General features: G+C 38.4%; 1 protein-coding gene and 1 long non-coding RNA gene across 24 annotated transcripts in view; one reads left to right on the top strand and one right to left on the bottom strand.

Annotated features, from left to right (window-relative positions):
- The window catches only part of LOC129058098 (uncharacterized), a 53,748-nt gene extending 38,095 nt beyond the window's left edge, over window positions 1-15,653 (top strand). The window contains exons 2-3 of the long non-coding RNA XR_008522952.2: window positions 7,629-7,744; window positions 14,451-15,653. This is a non-coding gene — a long non-coding RNA (uncharacterized LOC129058098). The remainder of the gene's footprint in view (window positions 1-7,628; window positions 7,745-14,450) is intronic.
- Window positions 1-22,752, bottom strand: part of HYCC2 (hyccin PI4KA lipid kinase complex subunit 2) — a 145,624-nt gene that overhangs the window by 28,642 nt on the left and 94,230 nt on the right. For all 23 annotated transcript variants that reach the window (XM_063712462.1, XM_054548652.2, XM_063712467.1 and 20 more), the window contains 5 exon segments: window positions 22,621-22,701; window positions 21,513-21,614; window positions 15,651-15,830; window positions 10,032-10,112; window positions 7,616-7,731 (listed from right to left, as the gene is read on the bottom strand). In XM_063712462.1, the coding sequence (XP_063568532.1) occupies window positions 7,616-7,731; window positions 10,032-10,112; window positions 15,651-15,830; window positions 21,513-21,614; window positions 22,621-22,671 (530 nt within the window). In that variant the 5' untranslated portion in view covers window positions 22,672-22,701.

Below are 22,752 nucleotides of genomic sequence, written 5' to 3' on the forward strand. Positions count from 1 at the left end.
ATGGATAAATAAAATGTGGTATATCTACACAATGAAATATTATATAAAAAGAAAGTACTGATACATGCTACCACAGAAACAAACCTTATAAACATGCTAAGTGAAAGAAGCCATACACAAAAGGCAACATATTGTATGGATCCATTCATGTAAAATGTCTAGTAACAAAAACTACTCAATTGTATGCTTTAAAGGGGTAAATTTTATTTCTATTTTTTTTTTTTTTTTTTTGAGACAGAGTCTCACTCTGCCACCAGGCTAGAGTGCAGTGGCACAATCTCGGCTCACTGCAACCTCCGCCTCCTGGGTTCAAGTGATTCTCCTGCCTCAGCCACCCAGTAGCTGGGATTACAGGCATGCGCCACCACACCCGGCTAATTTTTGTATTTTTAGTAGAGACAGGGTCTCACCATGTTGGCTAAGCTGGCCTCAAACTCCTGGCCTCCAGTAATCCACCTGCCTCAGCTTCCCAAAGTGCTGGGATTATAGGCATGAGCCACTGCGCCCGGCTCCCTAAAGGGGTAAATTTTATGGTATGTGAATTATATCTCAATTTAAAAAATAAATGTAAAGTCAATAATTAACTGAAAACGTGCAACATGAAAAACCAGTGTCAATTCCTCAATATTCAAAGAACTATTGCAAGTCACTAGGAAAAAAAAAAATACACAGCTCAAGAAAAATGGGGCTGGGCACAGTGGCTCACATCTATAATCCCAGCACTTTGGGAGGTGGAGGTGGGAGGACTGCTTGAGCTCAGGAATTTGAGACCAGCCTGGGCAATACAGTGAAACAAACCTTTGCCACCAACCGGCCAAAAAAAAAAAAAGGACAAAGGACATGAATATGCAGTTCACAGGTAAAGAAAAACAATAATGAATAACAATGCGACACTAGTTTTTAACTATCAGATTGGTAAAGATTAAAAACTTTGAAAATAATCAGTATTGGGAGTTAGTAGCAGGAAAAACTCTCAAACTACTAGTAGGACATTCAATTGGTATAGTTGTTTTGGCAAGGCTAATTTGACAATATCTACTCAAACTAAAGCAGACATTCTTTTTTTTTTTTTTGAGATGGAGTCTTCCTCTGTCACCCAGGCTGGAGCGCAGTGGCGCGATCTCGGCTCACTGCAACCTCCGCCTCCCGGGTTCAAGCGATTCTCCTGCCTCAGCCTCCTGAGTAGCTGGGACTACAGGCACCTGCCACCACGCCCAGCTAATTTTTGTATTTTTAGTAGAGACGGGTTTCACTGTGTTGGCCAGGCTGGTTTCGAACTCCTAACCTCGTGATCCGCCCACCTCGGCCTCCCAAAGTGATGGGATTACAAGCGTGAGCCACTGCACCCGGCCACAGATATTGTTTAGCATAACAATTTCACTGCTAGGAATTTATCCTATAGATACTTTTCGTGCTCTTACGCAAATGTATGTACAAAAATTGTGTTCCCTGCAATATTGTTTATAGTAGCAAAAAACTGAAAACAATCTAAATTTACTCAATAAGAGACTGGCTAAAAATTGATGGTACATACATAAAATGGAATAATAACTCATCATTAAAAAGAATAAGATATCTATGTGCCGCTAGAGAAAGAAATACAAATTTTTTTTAAGAGATGGGGTCTCGCTTTGTTGCCCAGGTTGGAGTGCAGTGGTGCAATCATAGCTTACTGCAGCCTCAAACTCCTGGGCTTGATCCTCCAGCCTCAGCCTCCAGAGTACCCAGGACCATAGGCATGTATCACCACACTCAGCTATTCTTTTTTTAAGAGAGTGGGTCTTGCTATACTGTCCAGGCTGTTCTTGAAGTCCTGGCCTCAAGTGATCCTCCCACCTCAATCCATGCACTAGGATTATAGGCATGAGCCAATGTGTCCAGCCCAAGACTTATTCTTGAAAAAGCTGGGCTGGGAAGCTGAGGCAGAATAGCTTGAACTAGGGAGGTGAAGGCTGCAGTGAGCTGAGATCGCACCACTGCACTCCAGCCTGGGCGACAGAACAAGACTCCGTCTCAAAAAAAAAAAAAAAAAAAAAAAAAAAAAAAAGGCTGGGCATGGTGGCTCACGCCTGTAATCCCAGCACTTTGGGAGGCTGAGGTGGGTGGATCACAAGGTCAGGGGTTCGAGACCTGCCTGACCAAAATGGTGAAACCCCATCTCTACTAAAAATACAAAAATTAGCCGGGCATGGTGGCATGTGCCTGTAATCCCAGCTACTCAGGGGGCTGAGACAGGAGAATCGCTTAACCTGGGAGGCAAAGGTTGCAGTGAGCAGAGATCACACCACTGCACTCCAGCCTGGGCGACAGAGCGAGACTCCATCTTTAAAAAAAAAAAAAAAAGTGAAAATATATCAGCTTGGCAGGTTGGCTGAATTGCATGCAGTTTGCTGCTATGTTTGGGGGTTTTGTTGTTGTTGTTGCTGTTTTTTTGTTTTTTTTTTTTGAGATGGATTTCACTCTTGTTGCCCAGGCTGCAGTACAGTGGCGCAATCTCAGCTCACTGCAACCTCTGCCTTTTTTTTTTTTTTTTTTTTTTTTGAGATGGAGTCTTGCACTGTTGCCCAGGCTGGAGTGCAGTGGCGCAATCTCGGCTCAGTGCAAACTCCGCCTCCTGGGTTCACACCATTCTCCTGCCTCAGCCTCCCAAGTAGCTGGGACTACAGGCGCCCGCCACCATGCCTGGCTAATTTTTTGTACTTTTAGTAGAGATGGAGTTTCACTGTGTTAGCCAGGATGGTCTTGATCTCCTGACCTCGTGATCCGCCCGCCTCAGCCTCCCAAAGTGCTGGGATTACAGGCGTAAGCCACTGTACCCGGCCATTGGACTTTTGGTCTTTAAAGTGTGTTTCTTGCTCCAAAAATGTAACTAAGCAGTCCATATGGGTATAATATCTTCTGGTCCTTTTACAGTACTCTGAGCATTTGATCCACAATCTGAGAAGCAAAACCTAATGCAGTGTCTGTTCCTGTCAGGACCCATTTGTCACCTCTAGAGACTGCTGGCATCTGTTCAGCTTGCCAGCTATGCGCAGGACCTTCCCCCAGAGGAATCTGCCCCATAGCCATCTGCAGTCTTTGTCTGTTTTATTGGCATTTTATGCCTCAGACGGTACAAAAAATATGTCTAAATTCAACCCATCTCTGCATTGCTGCAGTACCACCATGTCCACTCATTTCATGGACCCAAGTGATCACTCCAGGTGTATACACAGGGATATTTGCCCATAGGTGCCAGTCACCTGATTCTAGAAAGGGGTTCTCCTGATGTGCATTGACATATCCTACTTATGCACTCTTCAAATTCCCATAGTGATTTCCATATGCCTGTTTTTTTCCATACAGGCATCCCTTTAATAGGCCAGTTTTATATTACCCTTCTGCCTGACCACATGGCCAGGCCACTGGAGGCTGAGGCGGGTGGATCATCTGAGGTCAGGAGTTTGAGACCAGCCTGACCAAAACACCTGAGACAGGTGAAACCCTGTCTCACTAAAAATACAAAAAATTAGTCAGGCATGATGGTGGGCACCTGTAATCCTACCTACTTGGGAGGCTGAGGCAGGAGAATGGTGTGAACCCAGGAGGCGGAGTTTGCACTGAGCCGAGATCTTGCCACTGCACTCCAGCCTGGGCAACATGAAAGACTCCATCTCGAAAAAAAAAAAAAAAAAAAAGACCAGAAGTCCAACAATGGGCAAAGAGACATCCTCAGGGTAATGGAACAAGCAATTATGTGGAATGAAAGCAATTGAAAAATGAAAATAATTGGAACAATCAAATGAGATATTTTTGGTCTAAAAGGTTGGGGTGAGATACAGGCATGAAGGGTTGGCTTATAGGCCTTCATGACTGTGTACTTAACCTGATCGGGGCCAAGGGAGGGCCAATTATCACTAGAGAGATTGCTCTGTTTTTCTGGGGGATTTGGGATGAGGCAGTGGAGAGATGATGCTGGGATAGTCATCATTACTATTCTGTTCTTCTCATAGTGACAGAAGGTGGTGGTATTACTATACTTTTTTCCCTTCTTTTCCACATCACCTCAACATTTTTTTTCCCACCTAAGGCAGTGGTTCCAGTACCAGTGCTGCAACTGTGGGTGCAAGGAGCAGAGATGATTCCTAAGCAAAAAAACCGGAACTACACCTTCAAATCTTTATGTCAGAATTCCTAAAGGCCTGATGGGCTAGGCTGTGCCTTCATTCCATCTGGCAAAATTAGGATTGACAGAGAATGTATATTTATCGCCTAGTTGTGATAGCACATTAGTTCTTTATATAAATCTACCCTACATCCTTGGGAGTGAATTGATAGGGAGGCACTTGCTAGCCAGTTTTGCTGCCAGAAATACAGACCAACACGATGGTTAAACCTAACCTCTCTCCAAGGTAGAAAAGTCTGAGTATAAATGAAGAGAGAGAGAAATAGTAGCTGAGATTTTTTTATTTTTTACTTTGTTATTTTTATTTATTTATTTACTTTTTCTGAGATGGAGTTTCACTCTGTCGCCAAGGCTGGAGTGCAATGGCGCGATCTTGGCTCACTGCAACCTCTGCCTCCCCAGGTTAAAGCGAATCTCCTGTCTCAGCCTCCTGAGTAGCTGGGATTACAGGCATGCGCCACCATGCCTGGCTAACTTTTGTGTTTTCAGTAGAGACAGGGTTTCACCATGTTGGCCAGGCTAGTCTCGAACTCCTGACCTTGTGATCCACCCGCCTCAGCCTCCCAAAGTGCTGGGATTACAGGCGTGAGCCACCGCGCCTGGCTTTTTTTTTTTTTTTTTTTTTTTTGAGACAGAGTCTTGCTCTGTCACCCAGGCTGGAGTGCACTGGCGCGATCTCAGCTCACTGCAACCTCTGCCTCCTTGGTTCAGGTGATTGTCCCTGCCTCAGCCTCTCGAGTAGCTGGGATTACAGGCACCACCACCACGCCTGGTTAATTTTTTTTTTTTTTTTTGTATTTTTAGCAGAGATAGGGTTTTGCCACATTGGCCAGGCTGGTTTTGAACTCCTGACCTCAGGTGATCCACCTGTGTCGGCCTCCCAAAGTGCTGGGATAACAGGCATGAGCCACTGCGCCTGGCGAGATTTTTTAAAATGAATAAATGAGTTGTGCAATGTGGGAAATACATTAGCACCTTGGAAGACACTCAGAGCAAGAGATGATACTATTAGCTCAATTATACTAGATGCCTGAAATAGTAAAAGTCATGCGTTTGTGAGACTACTCCTGCTTTTAGAACTTAATAAGGTTGAACAGAAGTCTGTAAACTTGAGTGACTTCTCTCTGGGAGATATTTTGGTCATAAATGATGATGAACTGGGATAATTGTTAATGACTGACTGGTACTCTATGAATGTGCCAGTATCTTTGGCTCTTATTTTTCAGGTTTCATTTACTGCCATCCTGTGACATGGTATAATACTGGCATTGTTGGTAAGGTTATAATATTGGTCATATGTATTGGAAATTGAATTGAAGCCTCCTTAGAATGAATACTAATGGAACATGACTTGTCTGAGGAGGAACTAGATTTAGCTAATCATTAACTAATTTCTATGACAAATAGTTCTGCACAAGTTTACCACAAGGTAGATAAAGAAGAGGGGTGAGGTAATCAAATTTGTGCAAAAATATGAAAATATATGCAAACATTAAAGGATGAATTAGTTATTTCTTTAAATCTATCCATAACCTACACTGGCTCCTCCAAATGTTAGGCATATTCGTAATGATAGTATCTGTCATATAAATGCTATACTAAATGTAGATGCCCAGATAAACATGATCATTTCTGAGCCTTGGCCAAAGACCAGGGGACAGCCTGTAAAATAAATACAGGTGTTTCTCAACCTATGATGGACTTGCATACCAATAAACTCATTGTAAATCGAAAATATCATAAGTCAAAAAAGCATTTAATACATCTACCCTACTGAATATCATAGCATAGTCCAGCCTACCTTAAATATGCTCAGAACACTTACATTAGCCCTACAGTTGGGCAAAAATCATTTAACACAAAGCCTATTTTATATTTATCATAAAATTGAATATCTCATGTAATTTACTGAACACTGTACTGAAAGTAAAAATGAGAAGGGTTGCACAGGTACTTGAAGTGCAGTTTTTATTGAATGCATATTGCTTTCATACCATTGTAAAGTTGTTGAACCATAATAATTCATGGACCATCTATAAACTGGCCTTGCCCAAAGAGACATCTGGCCTTTGCGCCTAGGAAGTTAATCTGATAAAGAGTCTTTGTTTAGGGCAGAGACTGGTAACACCAGAACTTCGGGCCGGACTGACCACCTCTGACTCTCTTAGGTAGGAGTTGGCCATGCCAGAAAGAACTACCATGTGATTTAAGGTGGTAGAGCTCTGGGTCACACTGCATCAGTCCACGTGGAGGCTGAGATCAACCAAGTGGGCAATCAACCTAATCAATCATGCCTACATAATGATGCCTCAATAAAAAAAACTCTGGAAACCAGAGCTTAAATGAGCCTCTCCCATTACCAATACTTTGTGTTTACTGTCATGCATTGATGCCAGGAGGGTAATGTATCCTGACTTCAGGGGAAAGGACAACAGATGCTTTGTATTTGAAACCCTTCATATTCTACTATATGTGTCTCTTTTGGCTGATTTTAATCTGTATTCTTTCCCTGTAATAAACCAAAACTGTGAGTATAATGGCTTTCAGTGAATCCTGTGAGTCCTTCTAGCAAATTATCAAACAAGAGTTTGGTTTTGGGAACTCCCAAAACTTTCAATTAGTCAGAAATGAGGGCAATTTTGCAACCTGTCCCTCAAACTCTGTCTAACTTCAGGTACGAATCCCATTCTACAACCAAGAAAGCAAGGTGTACAGAGTAGATAAACTGTCTGAGGGAAAAATTTCTAAATTGCAGTACTAGAGTATGAATCCTGGTTTGACTGACTGCACATCCACTTTTTACACTGCTTTATACAAGATGACCATAACATAATACCAAACATTAGACAATGGGTATTTCACAACTATGATGTATTCACCTTTTGGACTCTTCTCATACCAAACTCGAACTGAAGTAATTATAGTTAACTACTAAGTGTAAGTTAACGATTGTTAGCTGAGTGCAGTGGTACATGCCTGTAATCCCAGCTACTCAGGAATCTAAGGTGGGAGGATCACGTTGAGGCCAGGAGATCAAGACCAGCCTAGGCAACATAACTAGACTCTGTCTCTAAATAAATAAATAAATGGGCCAGATGCAGTGGCTCATGCCTATAATCTCAGCACTTTTTGAGGCTGAGGCAGGAGAAGTGCTTGAGGCCAGGAGTTCGAGACCAGCCTGGACAACACAGCAAGACCTTTTCTCTACAAAAAATAAAAAAAAAAATTGGCTGGCCAGGCATGGTGGTGCACACCTGTAGTCCTAGCTACTTGGAAAGCTGAGGTGGGAAGATCACTTAAGCCTGGGAGGTCAAGGCTGCAGTGAGCCATGTTTGTGGCTACAAACTACACTCCAGCCTGGGTGACAGAGTGAGACTCTGTTATTCATTCATTCATATATTCATACATACATACATACAAGTTGTTACTATATACAGTTTTGACCATTACCGGTTCTGTGCAGTGAACGTTTCCCTCTGAGGATGAAGATCACTATAAACAACTCTGATTAGATCATGCTGACACAACGCCCCTTCTGTCAAAGCCATGGATCCAATTGTTGAAGGCTACAAAAATAAGGTACAGTATGAGACAATGTCTCAACCATGAAGTAAAAATCTGTATCATGTAATAATATTTAATTTTCTTTTCCACAAAAGGCAGTTTTGGATCATTTATTCTTCTCATTCTTCACGGAAAAGGTTCAGAATCTTTCAACTGTCAATTATATAAATTCTATAGCATCTTTTGGAAATTGCCTGTAAAATATAAAACTAAAAACATTTTTTAAAAGTTATGTAATAAATCTAATATTTAAGGGAGTATGAAAAGTTGCTGAAAAAACTAAAGGTTAAAAATACATCCATTTTAATGTCTATATTCCAGAACAGAGTACAACTGCTTATAATTATACAAACAACATTAAAGACTATAATCAAATATCTCTCTTTTTTTTTGAGACAGAGTCTCACTCTGTCTCCCAGGTTGGAGTGCAGTGGCATGATCTTTGCTCACTGAAACCTCCGCCTTTTGGGTTCGAGTGATTCCTGTGCCTCAGACACCTGAGTAGCTGGGATTACAGGTACCCACTACCAAATCCAGCTAATTTTTGTATTTTTAGTAGAGACGGGGTTTCGCCATGTTGGCCAGGCTGGTCTCAAACTTCTGACCTCAAGTGATCCACCCACCTTGGCCTCCCAAAGTGCTGGAATTACAAGCCTGAGCCACCATAACCGGCCCAAATGTCTCTTTAATACTAACATTATTGAGTTCATGTTTCTAAAGTTAGAAGAACCATCCAGGCCGGGCGCGGTGGCTCATGCCTGTAATCCCAGCACTTTGGGAGGCCAAGGTGGGCAGATCAAGAGGTCAGGAGATCAAGACCATCCTGGCTAACACAGTGAAACCCCATCTCTACTAAAAATACAAAAAAATTAGCCGGGCGTGGTGGCATGCACTTATAGTCCCAGCTGCTCGGGAGGCTGAGACAGGAGAATCGCTTGAACCCGGGAAGCAGAGGTGGCAGTGAGCCGAGATCGTGCCACTGCACTCCATCCTGGGTGACAGAGCGAGACTCTGTCTCAAAAAAAAAAAAAAAAAAAAAAATTGAAGAACCATCCATTCTTTAATACTTTACTACTCTCCATTTTATTTCATGATACACAGAACTTAATTAAAATCTATTACTCAGAAATATACTGTGCTAAAATGATTCCCGGCTAAATGGGAGACATTCTATTTTAAACACAAAACAAAGTCCCACAGAATTAATTAAGCAAATTAATAGTGCAAAGAGCTATAAGATGGTCAGGATACTGTGTGCTGACAGGAAAATAGAATACAATTTTTAGACTACTAGTAAAGTTTCTTTAAATGTTATCCTCACAACTTAGTGTAGTGGCAATAAAGGCCACTGCAGACCAGAAGTTTGATTCATAAGTTTCTTATTGGATTTTACTTAAAGCCAGAAAGTAGAAGTTCAGCTCAACAGGCATCATTTACCTACATGATTATCAGTGTTCTCAAATTCTTCAACCAAATAAATATAAGCAAAAAGTATAATGTACTGAACACCTAGAACGCAGCAATTAGATTCCTTTAAACTGAAATACAACAATTAGAGTGTCAACATTCTTTTAAGTAGTTATTTTCCTAGAATAATAAAGAATAACAAAAACAAATCAATCTAAGGTGATTTCTAAGTAGTATGGAAGACTTTAAAAATTAAAGAATATTTTTAAGGCTTATTATTTAAAAAATTAAAAATAAAAATATTTTAAAAATTAACGAATTTTTTTACAATTCATAAAAGACTAACGAGAGTAAAAAATGATACTGGTAGAGTCAGGTGCGGTGGCTCACACCTGTAATCCCAGCACTTTGGGAGGCCGAGGCGGGCGGATCACGAGGTCAGGTGTTCAAGATCAGCCTGGCCAACATGGTGAAACCCCATCTCTACTAAAAATAAAAAAATTAGCCGGGCGTGGTGGCACGCGTCTATAGTCCCAGCTACTCGGGAGGCTGAGGCAGGAGAATCGCTTGAACCCAGGAGGCAGAGGTTGCAGTGAGCCAAGATCGCACCACTGTACTCCAGCCTGAGGGACAGAGCGAGACTCCATCTCAAAAAACAAATAAACAAACAAAAAAGATACTGATAGAAGAATAAAAAAAACAAAAGAACTAAAGAAAATTTTTCATTATTTTCTGACTCTCTCGTCACAGCTCAGTCTTCTAATAACAAACATCCACTTTTAAGAAGCAAATCAGTAAAGATATTTTAGGAATATTTATCTCTGATAAGAAGTTGACTTTTTGATTTGTTACTCAATATAATTTAAAATAATTCCACCTTTCCAATGTTACTTACTTCATGGTATATTGAAGGCTTGGATAAGGAGGGGATAGTGAAAGACAGAACTTTATTGTTCCCATCTTTATCAGCGATTTCCTATAGTCAAAAAATATACAAAGATAATGAAATAATCACAGATCTACATGAAATAATAATTACTTTCTTAATTTACAGAATATATGATTGGCAGTAGGAAGATTTTTCAGAAATAGTAATGGATAAAAATATTACCACCCTAGTTTATCTTTTAACTTATTAGCAAATTTGTACACTTTGGTAGTAGAGTTATAATCCACAGAATCCACAGAGAGATAGATATTGAGTACAATACTATACTAAATCAAATACAATATGACAGCAAAGACATGAGGCAGGCAAACAAATCAATTTGATGTTAAATTCACATACAGGATGGGAAGATTACAAGTGATTAGATCTTTTAGTAAAAACATGGCTATGCTAAACAGATTAAAATTAAAAGTCTTATCCAAGAGATCCACACTTACGAAAACAAGAAAAACACATTAATTTAATAGAGAATGAATTTTTTTCCAGCTTTACTGAGGTATAATTGACAAATGAACATTATATATTTATGGCATAAACCACAATGTTTTAATATATGTATACACTGTGAAATGATTAAAACAATCAAGCTAATTAACAAATGCAACACCTCACAGTTATCCTTTTTTTTTTAAATGGTGAGAACATTTATGAATGAATCTTGAATAAAAGAAACTCTTACAATCATTCAGCAATAAACGAATGACCTGAAATAAGCCACATTAATAATTATTGGGCCAGGTGTGGTGGCTCAGGCCTGTAATCCCATCACTTTGGGAGGCCAAGGCAGTCGGATCACTTCAGCTCAGAAGTTCAAGACCAGCCTAGGCAACATGGCAAAACCCCATCTCTACAAAAAAATACAAAAATTAGCTGGGCATGGTATCGCAGGCCTGTAGTCCCAGCTACTCAGGAGGCTGAGGTGGGAGGATCCCTTGAGCCTTGGAGGTGGAAGCTGCAGTGAACTGAGATCAACCACTGCACTCCAGCATGGGTGACAGAGTGACATCCTGTCTCAAAAACAAACAAACAAAATGATTATTAGTCTAAGTTATTAAAAATAAATTCCTATTTAGGTAATTTTTACTAAGCTACAACAGTTCTTGTGATTTTTTTAAAAACACTTTATTTTCATAAAAAAGACAATGGACAATGGTATCCTTCATTTCTCCATCTCTGGCACCTCCAATATTCCTGTTATAAATAAATATTACGGCCAGGCGTGGTGGCTCACACCTGTAATCCTAGCACTTTGGGAGGCTGAGGCGGGCGGATCACCTGAGGTCAGGAGTTTGAGACCAGCCTGGCCAACATGGTGAAACCCTGTCTCTACTAAAAATATAAAAATTAGCCAGGCATGGTGGCAGACGCCTGTAATCCCAGCTACTCAGGAGGCTGAGGCAGGAGAATTGCTCGAACCTGGGAGGCGGAGGTTGCGGTGAGCCGAGATCACACTATCGCACTCTAGCCTAGGGGACAAGAGCAAGACTTCGTCTCAAAAAAAAAAAAAAAAAATATATATATATATATACACACACACACACACACACACACATATGCCTACAGATGACAACAATCAGAGGAGTGAAAACTGCAGCAATCCTTTTCCCCACTGTCTTATTTTTGTCTATTTCCCTTACAACTCATATTAGCATACATCACTGGCATAAAATCCATAGAAAGAAGACTGCCCTTACTAGACCTACATCTAGTCTCTGACTACAGTAAGTAGTCAGAGACTGAGTAGCTGCATGGCCTAAAAAGAAGAAACAACAGGCCGGGCACAATGGCTCATGCCTGTAATCCCAGCACTTTGGGAGGCTGAGGCAGGCAGTATCACTTGAGGTCAGGAGTTCCAGACTAGCATGGCCAGCAAAGCAAAACCCAATCTCTACTAAAAATACAGAAATTAGCTGGGCATGGTGGCACATGCCTGTAATCCCAGCTACTTGGGAGGCTGAGGCAGGAGAATCACTTGAACCCCAGAGGTAAACGTTGCAGAGAGCTGAGACTGCCACTGCACTTCAGCCTAGGCGACAGCTGAGACTGTGACACTGCACTCCATTTCAAAAAAAAAAAGAAACAATAACAGCAGCAATAATCATCATCACCAAACACAAACCTCAAAGAACTTCCGTACAGGGCTCATTTCTGAGTTTATTATGTCATAGAAGAATACCAATTACATGTGAATAATGACCATACCTCTAATTATGGTAGGAAAATAGGTCTGAAAAGTCCCCTGAGGGTATAACTTCTTTGTATTCAAACCAGGTCCCACCACATCTGGGCCACTGTGCTTCAGAGAAAGCCTATGCTAAGATGAATGGGCCTGATTTAAGTTAAGCAAAAATGTTTTAATTTTATTCTTAAATTTCAAATTAAGCCAAGTACTTTTTATTTATCTTTGCAGGTATTTGTGAAAAGGATATGCTAAATTTTGTTTAAGACAAATATAAAACTCCCCCTGGGGCTATTTGAAACAAAGAAGTGCTGGGGAGGGAAAGAAGGAAAAACAGAAAAGAATACATGGACAACTCCCACTGTGATTAAGAAAAACTGAGAACCACAGAAAAGGAAGAACACAGACATCAAGGGAATCAAAAGGAGTCCAAAGCCTAGGGTTACATTTCTGACATATAACTGAGCATTTTTCTATAGTACGCTAATTTTGCATTGTCAAAAGATAACTGAACCACAGCACCAACAAGTTATGTCAACAACTTGTCAAACATGACACTTTGCAAAATGTTTGTTTCATGTGTCCCATTATTGAATTTTATTACACTAAACACATTAATAAAAATGATAGCTTAATGCTAAGCATAATCTAAAACACCAAATTCCATTATTAAATCAACAAACATTTACTAAGTATCTGCTGGTAAGTACTATAGGAAACACAGTGATAAATAAAACAAATTTCCTACTTGAAAAGAAAAAACAATCAGGCAAGTTAGGAAAGTAGAGAATTTTATTCCTAGATCAATTTTCATTTTTTTAAACCCACTTTTAATTTTGATGGTAATAATAATGAACATTTATAAACACCTTATGCAACATAATGAATTCTTCAAGTTGTTTTTAGTCCTACTAACAATGTTTTCTTTTTTACAGATGAGGCAACTGAAGTCAAGATATTAAGTAACTTGCCTAAATTCAAAACAGCCAATAAGTGGCAGGGCATGGTTCTGAACTGAATACAAGTCATTCTAAAGCCCTTGCTCCTTCCTTCAGACTTCTAGCGATAGAAATGTTTGCTAATGATTTTTTAAAGTAACTAATAGTTAGAGGAGTGAGCACTGGTACAGAAGAATATTTACCATGAGATTAAATTTTCTTGTACCTTATTACCTTTCAGTTATAAAACTAAACTTTATTATGTGGAATTTTGTTTACAATGTATACTAAATACACAAAATATAAGACTTCAAGGTGCAGAAATTTCAATATCAATGGTCCTTAACTGGACATCATGAGAAAAAAATAAAATAATAATGTTTATGGTACTTAATTCCTTAGAAGAAAAGTTTCATAAACAATGTACTATCAAATACATAATATATTATCAAATAACTATTAAAATTTGCAATTTTTATGACAAATAACACTTTGGTTTCTCAATTGCTACCCCACTCAACGACTCCAAGATACATTCATAAAATTCACGATTCTTTATTGATGAGTTCAGGTAACTGTCCAATTTTGTAGAGGCACATGAGAATGGAAATATGATGCTGTGCTATTTTGCTTCCTTGCACTGCGCAAGAAAAGGTGCCTTGTGCTGCCCAAGTCTTCAGAAAAGTGCAACGCAGATGATTCCATGTTCCTAAACTCTCCCTCACCTTTTCACCTTGCTTCCTACAGTCCTTGTAACCTTTCTAACATACCCTCCCCATCTTGCAGAAGTAATCAAGTCTCAATCTTCAAGTTCCATGTAAAGCCCCTAGTATCTCAGAAGTGTTTATGGTTTCTTTTCTCCCCCCAGTTTCCACTGTGTTCTTACTAAGATTTTAAAAATTCTAACATGCTATAATACCATATGGACTTTTTCCCTGTAATTGATGTCCTCCCCTCGAAATTTCATGTCCATTTGCCTCACTCTTCTCAATTATGTATATAGCCTTTAACATATAAGAAGTGGTGATTAAATTCAATTTATAATTCAAAAGTCTCTCTGCATACCACCATGATTCATTATCCTAATAAATAATACAATTCTTCTGTTCAAAACCCTCTAATTGCTTTAAAGAGAACCTAAACCTAAACTCTTCACTTTAAAAAGATTCTCCAAAACTGACACAAAATTGTCTTTTCCAGCTTGCATATATACTCTGTGCTTCAAACAGAATTACTTTCTATTTCCAGGACGTGACTTGACTCTCCTGCCTCTCTGCTTATGTTCAATTGATAGCTGCTTCCAGAAACCTCACCGGCTCCTCATCTCAACAGGCCAAAACTATACCTCTTCATAAGACCCAGCTTAGATGCCATCGCCTCAATAAAGCCTGCCATGATAACTTCAGCTAACATCTGAGTTTCTCTCTAAAATCCTCTTATTATACAAACCGCATTATTAGTTATCTATAAACATGTCTTTTCGAACATAGCAGGAGTTTCCTAAAAGCAGGTGCCACACATGTAATTCTCCATATTTTTAGTGTCCAACTCAGTGGCATACATCCAAAAACATTCATAAATATTGGTCAAATAAAACAATTTGAAGATATGAATAAAATATTAATAATGTGATCAATTACAGTAGTTTTACATACTTTATAAAATACATTATCAAAAAAATGCATTATCAATATCTACCCCTGTACTCAACCTAATTAGTTCAAACAAGTTATACTTATAGACATTTGAATTGTTTTTTCTTTTTTTGAGACAGGGTCTTGCTCTCTTGCCCAGGCTGGAGCACAGTGGCACAATCATGGCTCACTGCATCCTCGACGTCCTGGGCTCCAGAGATCTTCCCATCTCAGTCTCCTGAGTAGCTGGGACTACAGGCATATGCCACCATGCCCAGCTAATTTTTTATAGAGACGAGGTTTGGCCAAGCTGCCCAGGCTGGTCTCAAACTCCTGGGCTCAAGTGATCCTCCCACCTTGGCCTCCCAAAGTGCTGGAATTACAGGCATGAATCACTACATCCGGCCTCAATTTATTTATTATTTTTATTTTTATTTTTTTTGAGACGGAGTCTCACTCTTTCACCCAGGCTGGAGTGCAGTGGTACAATCTTGGCTCACTGCAACCTCTAACTCCTCAGTTCCAGCAATTCTCCTGCCTCAGCCTCCCAGGTAGCTGGGATTACAGGAACACACCACCATGCTCGGCTAATTTTTGTATTTTTAGTAGAGACAGAGTCTCACCATGTTGGCCAGGCTGGTCTCGAACTCCTGACCTCAAGTGATATGCCTGCCTTGGCCTCCCAAAATGCTGGGATTACAGGCATGAGCCACTGTGCCTGGCCAATTTATTTTTCTCTAAACATTCCTTAAGTATTATTTCAGAGAACCTTAAAAAATACTTAAAATTTCCCAAACTGTCATCTTCAACTTACCAAATTGTAAATTCCTAACAGAAGTGCTTCAATGCAACCATTACTCTGTCTGTCTCGGCTAACTGTAAGCCGTAAATAAACCCACATCAATTCTGGCAAGAACTGCAGTGTGAACCTCTTAAGTCGAACCTCTGAGCTACGATAGAGCTCAAACAGCTGATGGCAGACAGGCTCCAGGAGCTAAAAGGAAAATAAAGTGCACTGGTCATTTCAATTCTTTTGGTTGTAACTGTTTTGTTTTTTTTTTTTAAAGCACCTATATCTGTATAGTATTTTAAAAAGTCTTAATATTAATTTCTCCACATTTTGAGTTAATTTAACCAAAACCTTCGTGTAAAGAGACCATATATTAAAACTGACCAATCCACTAACTATAAGAAGTATTTTGTGCCCATATATCAATGTACCTTTCAGTATACTCTACTACTAAATTTACTAGATTATTAGTCCTTTAGCCAATGTACTACATTTATATTTGAGAGGAATTTTCCTTTCTATTCTTATCAACTCTTACTATCTTCCATTTCAAAAACTTTCCATTGAAATAAAATAATTTTGCATAATATTGTTGGGAATAAACTTAAAATCTCAACTGAGACTATGATTTAAACAAATTATATACCACTCTTACTGAAAAATGTGTATTGATACAGAATTTTCTAAGAGTCATGTTGTTGGGCAAAGCAACTCTTTTTTTCAACCACTGCTAATCAGTTTCTGAGAGTCAAAAATTCTGTACATATTTTGGAATCAGAAGAATCCTATATAAATCATTTGTTACTTAAATCTGTGGAAAACATGTTTCTTTGGAGGAAAATGTATGCATTTGTAAGTGTTCTGTGGAATCAGTTTTCGTTGTATTGATGTCATTGTCTCTAAGTGCTCAGTGTCTTCATTGCAATATGAAATTTATTAAAGCATCCGCATTCCATTTTAAAAAAACTTATATACCATTCAGTAGAAGAAGGGATTTTGCAATACATATTTGTGCATCCAAAATTCTAGCTAATATTTAAAATACATACAAGTGAAGCAAACTCTTTTAAAACTGACTTAAATTTTTCTTATTGTATTTATGTGAAAGATTTTAAAAAGGAGAAAAGTATCCAGAAATAGCTTTTTCAGTGTTCAATTGGCTAATTTTTTATATGATATCACACGATATGACTTATGAGGAACTTCATGACCTAGAAAACTGAAGAAAATGAGCAGTTAAAATACACTTTCCCACTTTTCCCTAAATATGTACTGCCAATTTAGAATGGGTTTGCCGGAGTAACTGTAGGCTGCAGAAAACTGGCTATGAATTTAAAATTCATATAAAATATTGACAAGAAACTATAAAATAATTTTTAAAGTTTAACACTAACTCTTTAAAAAAAAGAATAATAGTTCAGTAATTTCATGTGCTTTCCTCTATTCTGAATGATTAAAATAATGCATATACATTTGGAAATCTGCTTGAATATATTTACATACATCTGTAATAATCTAACACTCTACAATAAAAAGTCACTGTCATGATTATAAAAAGTTAACAAATCCATGTCAATTATACAGTTAACATATTTAGAAGAGTTAGGCTTAGCTCTGGAAGAATTCTAAAGCTTAAAAAATTTACATACATACACATCCTAGTCTAGTAAATACTAAGCCCTTTATGTGAAATCACCATCAGAACAGTTTTTAAAATCTTTAAAAAATTTTCCAGAGGTTGGGTGTGGAGGTACACATCTGTAGCTCCAGCTATTCACAAGGTTGAAGAGGGTGGATAGCTTGAGCCCAGGAGTTTGAGGCTGCATTGAACCATGACAGCATCACTGCACTCCAGCCTGGGTAACAGAGCAAGACTGACACAAAAGAAAAATATTCCAACTCTTCCCTTACATTGAAGTCTAGACCAGTCAGACAATTTGTCAAAGGTCAGTGAAGTTAATGGTGAAATAAGACACTAAATTCAGGTCTTCTGACATCAAGTTGATGTTTCCACTCTACCGCACTTCTTATATTAGAATGGAGGTATAGATTGTTCAATCACAAAACAGTGTATTCTATGTAGTGCCAATAATGAACAAGTAATAAACTTTTGGAAACTGTCAGTTGCTGGCATCTTTCTTAAATATTGAGAGCAATATTCAGTTCTTTGGGAGAAGTAAAAAACTGTTGCTCTCACAAATTTTGTTTACTAAAAATTTATACTCATGTTTCAAACTCAATCTCCTCTTTAGTAAAAAACTCTCCAAAGATTGCCTTCTCTAAACTTTATGGGCCATGGTACAATTATGATGAATTTCTTCTATGAAGACCTTAAACTCCTCTTTCTCAGTAGCAACAGGTACACTGGCATGTGGGATACTATATTTTAACTAAGCACAGCGAAGAAATACAGAGTTACCAGCATTATTACTCTGTGTTTTTTGTAAGCGAATTGGGGGTAGATGTTGGCAATCCAGTAAGTTTTAATCAGATACTACTACAAAGTAAGACTGTTAAAAACTCGCTGGTCAGGCGCGGTAGCTCATGCCTGTAATCCCGGCACTTTGGGAGGCCAAGGCAGGCTGATGGCTCGAGACCAGGAGTTTCAGATCAGCCTGCATAATGTGGCAAAACCTCACCTCTACAAAAAATACAAAAATTAGCCAGGTGTGGTGGCACACACCTGGGTAGTGCCAGCTATTTTTGGGGGGCTGAGGCAGAAGAATTGCTTGAGCCCAGGAGATTCAGTCTACAGTAAGCTGTGTTCAAGTCACTGCACTCCAGCCTGGGTGACAAAGTGAGGCCCTGTCTTAAAAAAAAAAAAAGAAAAATTGCCAATGCTATGTGTTAAAATCTTTAATTGTGGCCAGGCTCAATAGCTCATGCCTATAATCCCAGCACTTTGGGAAGCCAAGGTGGGAGGATCGCTTGAGCCCAGGAGTTCAAGGCCAGCCTTGAACATCATGAGACTCTCTTTAGAAAATAAAAAATAAAATTAGCAGGGTGTGGTAGCATATGCCTGTAGCTAATTGAGAAGGTGAGTTTGGAGGATCACATGAGTCCAGGAGTTTGACGTTACAGTGAGCTATAATGGGGCCACCGTACTCCAGCATGGGAGAGAGAGTGAGACCCTGGCTCAGAAACAAACAAACAAACAAACAAACAAAAAAACACTTTAATTTGAAGCATATGTCTCATAGCACCATGTTCTCAAATTCTTAATATAAATGACTCTGACCTCCCTTAAATGGCACCACCACCCACATCAAAACGTATTAAAAATCATTATACTTGGGTTAGAAAAAATCGTAACTGACACCATTCCCAAATTTAGCAAACACTGTTTTGACATGATAATTACTAAGAGACACACTATTTGATGAACACACTGAGAGTATTTGGATGGAATAATGAAGAAGCCTAACTTGAGTGGGTTAAAGAATGTGAGGTGAAAAAATGGAGACAAGTAGACAGAGGCTATGAATAAGCAATATTTTATGAAGTTCATCTGTGAATAGGGACAGAGAAATGGGGTAGATAATATAACAGGAGGTAAGCTGAAATAAAGTTTTTAGAAAATAGAATATGGTTGTTTATCATATTCCACTCATCAGAGAAAGAAAAAAAGATCAGCGATGGAAGAGAGAAGGAATAATTGCAGGACCAGAGTCCTTAAGGTAGCTAGAGAAGATAGAATCCAGGCCTAAGTAGAAGAGATGGCTTTTCATACAACCTGAGATACTTCACCCACTAAACACCAGAAAAGGCAAGAGAGTGCTGTAGAATGGTAGATTTGAATCTGAAAATACGAAAGTTTCCAAATATTTTCTTTTTTCTCTGAGATGGAGTCTTGGCTTTGTCGCCAGGCTGGAGTGCAGTGGTGCAATCTCGGCTCACTGCAACCTCCGCCTCCCAAGTTCAAGCGATTCTCCTGCCTTAGCCTCCCGAGTAACTGGGACTACAGACGCGCACCACCACACCCAGCTAATTTTTGGTATTTTTAGTAGAGACGGGGTTTCATCATGTTGGCCAGGATGTTCTCGATCTCTTGACCTCATGATCCACTCCACTCCGCCTCCCAAAGTGCTGAGATTACAGGCGTGAGACACTGTGCCGGCAACTATTTTAAGTTCTAATTCATACTAATATGGCACATGACAATTTTCTAAAATAATTTCTTGTAACCTAAACAGTACGTTTGTTTCTTTCAGAATACAACAAAATCAGGATTAAAAGGGACCTCCTTCTATGATTAAAGTCCAGAATTGTTTTGAAATTCTATAGAATTTATCATTCTATATTTCTGAAGTCTGAACACATGGTTAGAGCCTTCTAACCTGACAGGAGACAGGAGAGAAACTCAGACCTCCTCTAGCAACTGATTGATTATAATGAATGCTGGACCTTGAGCTCGCATCCCTCAAGTTGTAATTTTTCCATTTCTAGCCATGAAACCCCCAAAGTCCCTCACATTAATATTATGAAATATGACAACAGAAAGTAATGAGAATAGCTTTTTTAATGTAATAGCTTCTAAAGTATTAAACAAAAAAATAGGAAAAGGATACTTCTTATACACTTGTGAGCCCTAATGAAAATGTCATTTTAGAATCTCATTTTGTACTTCACTGTCCTTCCAATCAATATTATTCTATGTTCATTATTATGTACATGATAAAATACTAGATTCTAGGGAAGTTACAAATACAGAATATCTGACCACTGCCCATGAAGAGCTTACAATCTAAAGAGAAAGCATTAAAACAAATACATTTTAATAAGCAAAGCTTAAATGTTAAGACAGTGCAAAACAAGGGGTAGGGAATACACACATTCATTATTCAAACAAAGAATTCTGAAAACTCTTGACCATATGGATATGCATATACGTACATTATGCATACCCAGAGTTATAAACATTCAGAAATACACTGCAAGAGAAAAAGCAAATGAATCCTGCAATTGCTGCTACAAATAGCAACAGATGCAAGACTAACTGAGAGCCAGTCGCAATTTAGGAGACAGGAAAGAAGGAGGTCAATAAGCAAGCTTTTAGTGGTAGGCCAAAAATGAAGATGCACTTTAAGTTAAGCTGCTGGTTAGGAAGGGATTACCTGAACTTCTTCAAACTCACTCCAGTACACAGCAGAGGCACTCTTGGAGGCTGTATCTGGGAAGATAAGAAGCTACTTTCCTGTGTGTTCCTTTCATTTTCATTTTAAGCATACATGAATCCAGTGGTGATAAAACTGTATGTCATACTACTGTGTTAATGGAAAGATAATGTGTGTATTTTGCATAAATTAATATACAGATTCAATAACTGCACTTTTTCCTTCTATCACAAGGTTAAATAATACCAAACTCTTATTCTAAGTTTATTGATCTTGACTACTTAGACTACAAAGTGCTTCTTCTTATCCTTTTCAGGCTAAATTTACTAGCAGCATCATTTTGTGTTATCAGTTTGATTTCACTGACTAGAGTGATTATACCTAGTTATATATTATCAGTAAAATAATTGTAAAAATACTTAAGATAAATAAAGCTGGATCAGTATACAGTTAAAATATGGCTTCCAGAGCAGGAAACATTCCAGAACAGGAAAGAGAAAAGTTTCAAATAAATAATCCACTGAGATGATGGTCAATAAAATCAACAATCAAAACATACTGCACATTCAACAGGAAAAAATTTGACCAAAACATTTCAAAATATGGAAAGGCAGGGAATAGGGAAAGCCAAAGCAACTATCAGAATGAAAAACAGCAGAAAGAAAATTTTCCAGATCCACAAGGAGAGAAAACTATAAAACTTAAATTTATGTGTTTTGGTATACATATTTCATTTCACTATGTAGAAATTATTTTTCTTGAGGTCTCCTACCTCATTATTTGAATCTTGAATAACTTTATAGAGGGCTGGTACAAGTGTTTTTTTCCGGTGTAAAGTTGCTGCATAACTGGTGATCTGAGTGTCAGGTAATGCCTAAAAGAAACCACCAAAGGAAAACAAAAGTGAACATTTGAGAAGCGAGGAGCTTTATTTTACACAAATAGTTCTTGAACAGATTTATAACAAACTCAAGTGAGAAAAGTAAAAATAATTAATATAAAGAAATAGGTTGGGCACAGTTGCTCACACCTGGAATCCCAGCAGTTTGGGAGGTCAAGGCAAGCGTATCACTTGTGGTCAGGAGTTCAAGACCAGCCTGGCCAACATGGTGAAACCTGTCTCTACTAAAAATACCAAAAATTAGCCAGGCGTGGTGGCGGGTGCCTGTAATCCCAGCTACTCAGGAGGCTGAGGCAGAAGAATTGCTTGAACCTGGGAGGTGGAGGTTACAGTGAGCTGAGATCGCGCCACTGCACTCCAGCCTGGGTGACAGAGCAAGACTCCCTCTCAAAAAAAAAAAAGAAAGAAAGAACCATCAGAGTTCAAACAAATTAAGTTAGGATGTTATAGTATACAATTCTTCTAACTACTCAACCATAAATACTGATTAGAAATCACACATTATACCAACATTTCCTGAAATGGGCCATCTTAAATTAATCTAATCTTTAAAAAAATGTAGGATGTTTCAATTCTTGCATTTATGTTTTGCCAAAACATTTACAATTCCATAGTATTCATAAATTACATAGTTTTCCATAAAAACTATTTGATTTTTAATTATAGGATAGAAAAACGTAGGCATAAATCCTATTTTTGTGCCTTATTAAAGCTTGGTGGATCTTCTCTTTTACTGAATATATTTTAAAATATCGTCTCATCAATCCTAACAACTATTTTCATTTTTATGTTATCACCTTCTAGCCATTATTCATATTAGTACCATTTTTAAGAACTGCAATTACAGAAACATGTTATTTTGTATTTTGCCATTTCCACTTCCTACCATATTTTTATGTTTCTCCATAGAGCACATATTCAGTTTGAATTACTGATGTATAGAAGAATATAATACATTCTGATCTCCAATCCAATTTACCTTGAATTCTGATAACCATTCTTCCACAACACAACGGTCAGTTCCCAGCATTTTCTTTTACCTTCTACTCCTCTTTTATCTCTAAAAGAAAAAAGTATTGAAGCTGAGTACAGCAGTACTTACAGAAACAAC

Source organism: Pongo abelii, chromosome 11, assembly GCF_028885655.2.
Source record: "Pongo abelii isolate AG06213 chromosome 11, NHGRI_mPonAbe1-v2.0_pri, whole genome shotgun sequence".
Lineage (NCBI taxonomy): Eukaryota > Metazoa > Chordata > Mammalia > Primates > Hominidae > Pongo > Pongo abelii.